The sequence below is a fragment of the Condylostylus longicornis genome, unplaced genomic scaffold (genome assembly GCF_029603195.1).
Source record: "Condylostylus longicornis isolate FDR11 unplaced genomic scaffold, ASM2960319v2 ptg000072l, whole genome shotgun sequence".
Lineage (NCBI taxonomy): Eukaryota > Metazoa > Arthropoda > Insecta > Diptera > Dolichopodidae > Condylostylus > Condylostylus longicornis.
The window spans coordinates 2,577,114-2,587,923 of NW_026578040.1; the positions used below are offsets into that span (position 1 = coordinate 2,577,114).

Consider the following 10,810-nt stretch of genomic DNA (forward strand, 5'->3'; position numbering starts at 1 on the left):
ATATTGAAATACAAAATAAACAATAAACTAAATTGAAAATAGTTTTAATAAAATAAAACCTGAAATTCTGAAAGGGACATAAATTCAAAAAGTGGCTATAGTGTGCTGTGAAATAAAAATTTTTTTCTGATTTTTGCCAAAAAAAAATTTTTGAAAATTAAAAAATATTTTACTCATTTTTTATTGATCCCATTGCTTTTCAATTAATATGAAACAAAAAAGGATACCAATATTTTTAGAATTTAGAAGTGTCCTTCGTGCTGTACATTTCTTTAATAATAAAAAAAAAAAATAAAAATTCAAAAAGAAATCATCCGAAATATATGCAATAAAATTTAATTAAAATGACTTGCAGTGCAGTGGAACCATTGCTGTAAAATTGCAGATATTTTGTTTCTTGATAATAGAAAAATAAAAATAACTATGAAATTTGCTGGTCAGTGTAGATCCCTAAAAAAAAATTTCTATGAACTTCATCATATGTATGTATGTATGTCGCAACATGCTATAATTTTTGTCAAAATAAATTCATGTCAAGTAGTTTTTGAATATTTTCTTTAAAACCCTTATAATTAAAAAATAATTTTTAAAATTTTTAATGTAAATAACATTTTTCTTATAATTATTAACCCTTTGTGATTTCATGTTTATTTTTAGGTTGTATATTAGCTGAACTTTATACTGGTTTCCCAATATTCCCTGGTGAAAATGAAGTTGAACAATTAGCTTGTATAATGGAAGTGATTGGTTTGCCTGGTGACGATTTAATTAGTACAGCAACACGCCGTCGTTTATTCTTTGATTCTAGAGGCAGCCCTCGATGTATTACAAATTCTAAAGGAAGAAAACGTAAACCGGGAAGTAAGACACTTGCTTCAGCATTACGTTGCTCCGATCTACTATTTGTTGATTTCATAAGGCGTTGTTTAGAATGGGATCCAACAAAACGAATGACTCCAGATGAAGCTGCTCATCATGATTGGTTACAACCAAGTGCTTCCTCATCATACAATTTATCAAAAGCTCGTGAACGTCAAGAAAATATTGAAAATTCAACATCCTCATCAATACATCATCATTTGTCACCAAAAAATTCAAATAATCATCATTCAAATAGTCATAGTAATATAAACAACAATAATAATAACAATAAATTAACAACATGCAGTAGCAGCCAAAGATCTCAACAACAATATATGACATCATCAACTATATTACCAGACATTAAATCAACAACAATTGGATCCGGTTTAACAAACGGTTTAACAACAAATAAATATGGTAGTATGCAAAAAGTTGTAAGATCAAAAATTACAAATACTGGCTTAACATCATCAACATCAGATTTAGATACAACAGCTCAACAGTATTCTTTGCATCGGTTGTACCATCATAGTTTATCAAATGGTAACAATTTGACGAGCAGTGGTCTAACAACATCAACCTCTGCTACAAATGGTCATCATCAACATCATCATTCTGCAGTAACCGCATCTTTAACAACTACAACCAGAAAGATGTCAGCAACCAAATATAGTGGGCTTAGTGGTATTAATGGTAACACAACAAATAGCATCACATCAAATACAAATGTTGGTATGTCCCATTCACAAAGTACCGGTGATGTATCTACTTCGGCAATATTCGGTCGTGCATGACGAGTTCGACCAACAGAATTAGATTTAAAAAAATGTAAGCTAGTCAATGTGATGGATTCTTGGAGCTAAGATACATTGTTGCAAATGTCCACATTAGAGTGGACATTTTGTGTTACAAAGGATCAAAATTAAAAAAACAAAAAAAAACAAAAACATAAAAATTTTTTAAAAATTAAATGGAAAATGAAAATAAATTTTCTCATTGTTTTGTACTAATTTTTTAAATTATTTAAAATTAAAATTAGTATTTAAAATTTAATTAAATAAACCAATTAAATTCATTTTTTAAATTAGTCAAAATTCAAATTTATTTTCATGTATTTTTTTTATAATTGTTGCTCTAAGCCTCAATAACTATTTTATATTTTAATTCTGCCTAGTGTTATTCATTACCATTTATTTCTTGTATTTTATCTGTCTATATTGCAGTAATTTTTATGCACATAAATTAAGTATTTAAGTACCAAAACCTATTTTAAATGTGTTATTTTAATAATCATCTTTAAAAAATATTTAAACCTTTAAAATTAGTTAGTAACAAAACATAGAAAACAATAATATCATACATTGCCAAGGACAGTGGCGCCATTTTGGAATTTTAACTAAAATCATTAAGAAAAACCGATTATAAAAAAAACTCTAATCGCAAGTGTCAAAAATTTATAACGACAGCGAAGCATGAAATATCACATTATTCTAATAAAAAATTTCAAATAGTTATGTGATTGATAGAGAAGAATGCAACTAACAGGTGGCCTCAGTATTATTGAACTAATTAGAAATCGTCACAATCGATTTAGAACAAAAACACGATGGCCTCTTAATATCGTTCAAAAACTTATGTATCATTAATCATTTACATGTGATAATCTACATATTATTATACAATTTTAATTTAAATAAAAATATAATCATTTCATAATTAAATTTAGTATAACAAAATAATGGAAAATATAGAATAAAGATCCATGATTTACCTATAGGGAATAGAGCTGTGATTATTTTATGTAGTCTAATCCTGTCAAATATGGGCTATGTCTTTAATATGAAAATTATATTTAAAAGAGATTATTAACAAATCTTCTTGCTCAATAGGAAAAAGTTTAAACTTCAGATTTTAAACTTTTATTTTAAATCGAATTTCTGCTCAATTCATAAAAGAAAATATTTTATTTTAGCTACATTTAAAATAAAAAAAATTATTCTTAAATTTTAAAATTAAGAGACCAGTCAACTTTAATAACATTTTTATTAAGAAAATTTTCAGTTCTTAAATACTGTTATTTTGGCTGTTCTATTTATAAAATAGAATTACCATAAGTAAAAAAAAAAATATTTTAAAGCTCAAATTATTCTTTGAACAAGAAAGATAGCCAATGAGCATTTTAAAATTGTGTTTGATCAAGCCGATTTTTAAATGTATGAAAATAATCCCCATGATTATTTTACATCCATCGTGACATTATATTTTTCTCGAATCGTACTCAAAACATATGCCTACATAGAATTATCATCTTGATTAAAGTACGCTATCTAGAAAACTTTATTATATATAGTTTAATTATAAATTTAGAGTAATAAAAAAAAAGTAGTAGACAGAAAATAGAAAATTTTATAGAAGATTCTTCGACTGATAGTTTTATTTGTCAACCTTTTTACTCTATCTTAAATACGACGTAAACATTTTAAAAACAAAATTTGAAAAATATTTTATTGAATCATTCAAATAAATTTTAATAAAATCGAATTATAGAGTCAAAAAACAAAACGAGGAAATTTTTAAAAAGAAAACCAAATTCATAATTCCAAAAAAAGCAAAAAAACACTTGAAATATAACTGTCAAAACAGTATTGCCTACCATAAAAACTCAATTCTTTTACAAAACAGCTTACATAAATTTCGAAAACTGTTGCTACATTTTTAGTTTGTTGCACTATTTTCACTTTTTTATGAACTCTTCAAAATCTCAATATGTTGAAATGAAATGTAATTCAGATCAAAACAGATCTGAAGGAAGAAGTTCTTTTTATTGCCACATTTGCATAAATCAATAGTTTTGAATATGTGAAGAACTATAGATTTATATTTAATGCATCTACATTATATTTTTATGGCGGGCAATATAAACAATGTTTTATTGCATTATATTCATTTCTACAAAAATTTATATAAAAAAAAAAAAAACCAAAAAAAAAAATTTTTTAATTTTCATTTTTAAATAAACCCAGAGAATTCATCACGTTGTTAACGACTAAAACAAAATTATGTTACTTGTAAAAGATGTGAAAGAGAAGAAAATAAAAATGAAAAACAAAGAAAAAATTAGTCTGAGTCAAAGTCTCAATAAGTGCTTAAATGTATATAGAATGAAATAATTAAAAAAAAAATAAAACCATTGTACACAATTAATATAAAACAATTAAAATTAAATTATTGTATGCTTGCTTAGATACATGTACATGCTTTGTGTTATGCTTAGATTGTACATTAGATACATGTACAATCTAAGCATAACACAAAATAATAAATATAAAAAAATCACAATTACATTATGACACTAAAGAATTGTTTTAAGACGTTCTTTACTTTAAAACTTAGATTTTCAAAAAATGTTGGCTTTATAATAAAAATTTTTTGTACTTAAAGTATATTTGCATTTTTTATGGGTTCGATATTCATTCAACACTTGAAATTTAAATTATAAGAGTCATGCTCTCTAACTACATACTATTATGCGTATACTTGGCATAAGCTAATAATGTTGTCTTAATTATTTGCTACTGCGAATAATAAAATGAGATTTAAATTTACTAATAATAAATCTTAATTCTTAAGATTACATTTAAAACACATTCTGTCGGACACATGTAATTTTGAATCAAAATACAAATAATTTATCACTGCCTTAATAATATTTCTAAATATTTAATTTAATTAAAATTTTAAGCTACATATGTACAAACAGAAAGCCAATTCAGAAAATGTACAAATATAATTTTTTTTTTTTGTTTGTTAACCAGATAATACTAAAATACTCGTAAGCCAAAAGATGGCTTTAAGAAATGAATATGAAAATTATGTAAAAGCAAAATTTTGTTTCTACCATTCTAAAAATTTCAGATTTTCCATTTAAATTTTTTGTTTGATTTTATAATTGTCAAGTTTTTCTTTAATTTACCTTTATCCATGAACATTTTACACATTTAGTGACATAATGTAAAAATGATCTTGAAAATAAAATATTTAATAGAAAACAACAAATCCAAGAAAACCCTTTGACTAATAAAATTTGATAGTCAAAAAAAAATTCATTATAATAATTGTGTAGGACATATAAAATTAGTTATAATAGAATTTAACTATTAATTAATTAACAAAAAAAAAACACAAAACAAACAAAAAAAAATTAAAACTTGATATTTACTAAAAAAACAAAAGAAATGTGTAGCGTTAGAATTTTTCTATTCAAATTAATTACAAAGAAAATTTAATAAAACAATAAAAATAGTAGTAGTTAATTATTATAGTGACTATTCATTTGAAATTTTGAAAGATTGAATATTATTTAAAGATTTATCAAAAAGAAGAAATGAAAAACAAATAAAAAAATTTTTAATAAAAAATTTATATCGTAGTTATCATTTTAATAAAATAAAAAATTAAAATTATAATCAATAATATCATACTTAAATATAATTAAAAAATTAATAAATGAATAAAAAATTCAATAAGAGTTGCAAAAATTTTTAAAATTTTTCTTTTTTTTTTTTTATTTTTAATCAACATTTATGTATTGAAATTATACTGGAAAAAAAATCGAAAAAAAAAATTATTCGGAGTAAAAAAATATAAGATTTATAAATAATATGTACTGTATATCAACAACAAGAAAAAAAATATTTAAAGTTTATACATAAAATATATGCCACCCTCTAACTCCCCCTATATATTCCATTCATTATATATAACTTTAAACTGAAATACTTATATATAGTTAATAACAAAATAATTAATCAAAAAAATAAAAATTTATACTTAATTAACAAGTCACATGAACACCCCGTGTAAAAGTATAGAATAAAATTAAAAGCAAAATATATAAATATATGTATAAGTACTCTTTGTGTTATATACAACAATAAATACATAGATTTACACTTAATATATACACTCATATATAATTATATCTGAAAGAAAAAATTAATATGTTCATTACATAAATATATTTATTAAAAAATTTGTAATAAAAAAAAAAAATTTATAAAACAAAAAAAAATATTCCTTTTCTGTCCTTTTTTTTTAAATTAATTTATTAATATATCAATATATACATATTTACTTACATAAATCTGCATATTGGAATAATTAAATTATCATAATAAACTTATATATGATAGTTATTTAGTATACATATATATTTTATAGTAGTATATAAATACATTCATACTCGTATTTTAAAAATCAAAAATCCAATAAAAAAAAAACAACAATCATTAATTATATAAAATTAATTAATAAATAAAAACAAATATTAAAAAAAAATAACAAAAAATAATAAAACAAAAAAAAAAATAATTAAAAAGCAAAAACTAGCGAAAATAAAAGAAAATTATTTGAAAAAAAAAAAATTTAAAATGGCGTTTTTATTTACCACAATCGCGTTCACAATCGCGTTCTTTTATTTCATAAGCCTAAAACTATCGCATCAAACCCTTTCGTATTATCTCGGTCCTTAAATTACAAATTGTCAAATCACTGTCAATTTGCTTACGTTTCTTTGCCAATAGTTAAAAAATAAATTCGAATTCAGAATTTGATTGACGAAAATATAGGCCTTTACCACAAAAGAGACAATGTTAGTTGATCAACGGCTCTAATAAAACCAATTTTTAAATTTTTGAATTTTAAATATAAAATTTTTGTTAATTTATATTCAAATAAAATTTACAAAAAATCCGTGACTTCAATAATGCTTTATAAAAAGTTTAAGTACGATTGGTAAATTCTTAAACGTCAAATTTTACAAAATCTGAGTTGTCTGAGTTTACGGATACTCTACTACGTTTTTACTCTCAGTCAAAGTTTAAATTCTTAAACATTTAAAAAAAGTCAATTAAGCGTCAAAATTGTAGATTTTTTTTTTTACATGCAGACAGTCTGACGTAGTACGAGTAATTCAGTAAATAAATTTGATGTGTTGAGTGACTATCATTACGTTAAAAATAATATAAAAAATATTTTTATTGTTAATTTTTAATATGTAAGTATAAAATTATTTTAAATCTAAAAAAAATTTTTTTTTGTTTTGACGTTTACGGATGATCAAAATTCAAAGTCAATTACGGGTAAAAAGTTTACTAGATTTCTGTCCGTAAAAGTTTTAGTTTCAGACAGTTTGCAGACTAAAATCAAAATTTTGACGTTAAAGAATTTGCGGGATATTAATACGATTGTAATACCGTCTCAGAGCTTTCAATACCTTTATATTGTAAAAAAAAAACTGCTAAAGCTTTTGATACATTTTGGATTACAATTTTTACAATATTAATACATACTTTTGACATTTGTTTGAAAATTTGAATTTAAAATTCTGTAGAAATGTTAATTTTCAACAAACGTTATCACATCATTAAAAACATACGAGTAGCATTTTTATGCTGCATTTAAGGAAAAAAACTTAATAACCAGCACTTTATTGCTGAAAATAAATGCTAATTTATTTAATTGGTTATTTATGGCAACATTTATATGATAAGGTATAAGAAAAGCGTGCTCGATTATTTCGATTACCGATTTACTTTTATTTCTCCACTATAAAACGCATTTAGGAAAAGTATACAATGTACTTTTACTAAAATTTGTGGAGTACTTTGTAAAGTTTACGTCGTAAGCGCATTATTGAAGTCACGGAATAGCTATTCCTGTTAAACAAAATTTTATTACAGTCTTTAATAAATTTTATTACAGTCTTTGTATATGGCAACTCAAAGAAATCAGTCCGTAGAAAGCGAATAATATTTTATTTTTTCGAAGGGATAAGTTTCTCTAGGTTAAAAGAGCAAAAATATATCAATTACCTTCTTCTTGTTGGAAAACTATGCTCGCATGTACATTAATTCAATTAGCAATCAAATTATTTTTGATGTTAGAATCTTTTTCAAATTAATTCTTTATAAGGGGGTTTTCATTTATGCACGCTGTGCGGAAAGTTCTCCATTACAACTAAAATTTCAAAGTCGCAGAGTTAAACAGCATGCAAATCTTCAGCTAAGTTTTTTTTTGTTTATGCAATCTACAAATTCTCCAACTTCTAAATAATCAGTCATTCGAAAAGAGCAGAAATGATATTGTTTATAAAATGGTATCCCAATACTTTTCGCCTTCCAATTCACTGCAAATCAAGAAAATTTTAACAAGATTTAAAGACTTAAAGAAAACTCACTTGCCATTTTGAAATTTAAATTTTTTTTTGAATTTTAAATTTAAAAAAATAAAGAAATTTCATGAGGCAGTGACAAAATTTTTTCCTAGGTCTGCGCTACATTTCTGACATTTCCTAATTACAGATTGAATTTCCGAACGCACTCTATTACTGCTATTAATTTCTAAGTAACGTGAATTTTCGAACGTACTACAAGCTAGAACTATTTTAACTCAATAAACGAATATTCATCCCAAATATATGCAATGAAGTCACTTATAGTGGAAATATTTAACCCCTTGAGTGGAAATGACGTTCCTCGACCGTCAAGATTTTCTGCACTAAATTCAAATTAGTCGCCCGCAGTATAATTAATGTTGAAAATCATATGAATTTCTTTAAGCTTGTAAAAATAAAAATATTATTATTGTTACACATAGTCTTTTTTATATTCTACCAAAATTAACCTATATGATTCTAATATTACGGTTTTAGATTAAATAAAAACAAAAATACTTAAATTTTATCTTGTGATAATTCCACTCATAGAATTGCGCTAAATTTAATTGTCTGCACACATACTATTCTTCGAGATTTAATCGTAAGGCAAGGGGTTAAACAAAACAACATTTTCAACCCTAAAGTTATGTAATATTGGTTTTTGCATTAAATCGTTAATGGAAAATGAGATATATAATAAATCATCGGCCTATCGACTACATTTCTCTTTGCATCGAAAGTTTTTGCAACCAAAAAAAAATAGAAAAAAATTTTAATCTTAAATATTGCTACACTAAAGTAGAAATTGATAATCATTAATTGGACGGTATATTTGCATTTCTGCTTGAAATTAATTTCTATTAATTTTTTTTATTTTTAATATTTAAGGTACCTTTTTTATTTCAACTTTTCATGTTTCGACGTCTGAACTGTAACAGTTGTCAATGTCAAATTGCCCACTTTATTCTATTATTTAGTCAAAGAATGTCAATCAGTATATCACTAGCTCCCTGACTAAACTTAAATATTTTCTAAAATTTGGTCAGATGAAATGCCGTGTTGGTGATACACTCAAAACGGGATAATTTATATCTTGTTTATAGTCGAGATTATTATACTTTACGGTCGAGATTATCTGATTTCACATCATTTTCTTATATGATACATGGGTTGTTTTTTTGTGGTATACATCGGACATCGATTGAAATTTTGAAAAATAAGCAGCCTTATTCTACTAAACGACTCGCATATAAAAATATGTGAGGTGACAGATTTGCTATTGTACACGCGCGTCTAGTGTCTCTATTTGTTACAAAAAACAACCATAATTTTATTTTACGGCGTCCATATTTTATTTTGCAAATTGTCACATTTATTTATGTATATTTTGTTGTCGGCGGAGATATAAAATTTGCTGAAAAATAAAATTTAAAGAAAATGGAAAAGATACGAACGAGTATAAGAATAATTAGATGTTTTAACAGCAATATTGAATAATTTTATTATTTCCAATCTAAAAGTAACCAATCTTCTCTTATTTACTATTTATTATTTATATACTTTTTTCTGTCAGTTTTAGCATTAAAAAATCTCGAGCCTCGCTTCTTCTGACATCACATTTCGCGTGTAGTAGAACAACAAAAAAAATCCGACATGAGAAAAAAAGTGTGGAAGTCGAAGTTTGCATCTTTAGTTCTTAAATTAATATAATCGGTAATTATCACATTATCAAATGATCGAGTCCATTATTGTTACTTAAAATGATCGAGCAATAATTATTGTTACTTAAAATTATTAGCGAAATAAAATTCTTTCTGTTTTTATCTTTTCTCAATTTTTTTTTTATTTTTCCATAATCGCGAACGCTAAAAAAATAAAATGTTCCGTTTTCTCTTTCTTTATCGTAAAAGTGAAAGAGATTTTCTGATATACAACGTATGTACATATGTAAATATGTATATAAATCTGTATTAATAAATCAGTATTTATTAGTATAAACATTTTAATTTCATTATTAACCATTCAATTTTTTTCTTCCGAAACACAACCACATATTTCAATCGCGTCTCATAATCCAACTGTGATAATTTAAATGCTTATATTCAGGTGTATAATTTTGGTGACTTTTCAAAACAAAATAAAAAAAACCAATTGGCCCAAATTTTTTCAATTTCATTTATAGAATCAAAGAAATAAAGGAATATTGTACAAAACAAACGAGAAATATTAAAAATGAAATGATTTATGTCCAAATGTGTGTATATCAAATTTTATGTGTTGCTAAACTGTTCTAAACAAAGATTTATTTCATGTTGTTATAAAAATAAAAAAAATTTATTTTTAGTTTGCAGATTTAAACTTTGCATTGCTTTGTTTTACCACGACCACACAGTTTTGTAAAATTGCAATTTGTTTCCGAAAAAATTAAAAGAAGAAAAAAATTCATTTAATTTGAAAAGAAAACTTTATTTTTGCCAGTCCAAAGACGATTTTCTTCTCTTAAGACAATTTTTTTATACCTAACAATTTACTTGGGTTGTCTTTCGGTATTCCTTATGTTGTCCTTAATATTTCGCTCCTGAACTTAAAGTTGTTTCTTTCAGGCAAAGCATGGCTAATATGCAATACTCTCCAAGTTTACTTGTTCGATTTTCATCAGTATTGCTATTTAGGGTGACGTTTCTAGGTAAATTGTTTTTAACATAAAAAAATGGTCAAAATTGTCTAAAT

General features: G+C 24.4%; 1 protein-coding gene across 1 annotated transcript in view; it reads left to right on the forward strand.

Annotated features, from left to right (window-relative positions):
• The window catches only part of LOC129612398 (dual specificity tyrosine-phosphorylation-regulated kinase 2), a 153,201-nt gene extending 150,432 nt beyond the window's left edge, over positions 1-2,769 (forward strand). The window contains exon 9 of the mRNA XM_055525961.1: positions 658-2,769. Coding sequence (XP_055381936.1) covers positions 658-1,658 — 1,001 coding nt within the window. The 3' untranslated portion in view covers positions 1,659-2,769. The remainder of the gene's footprint in view (positions 1-657) is intronic.
• The last annotated feature ends 8,041 nt before the right edge of the window (positions 2,770-10,810 follow it).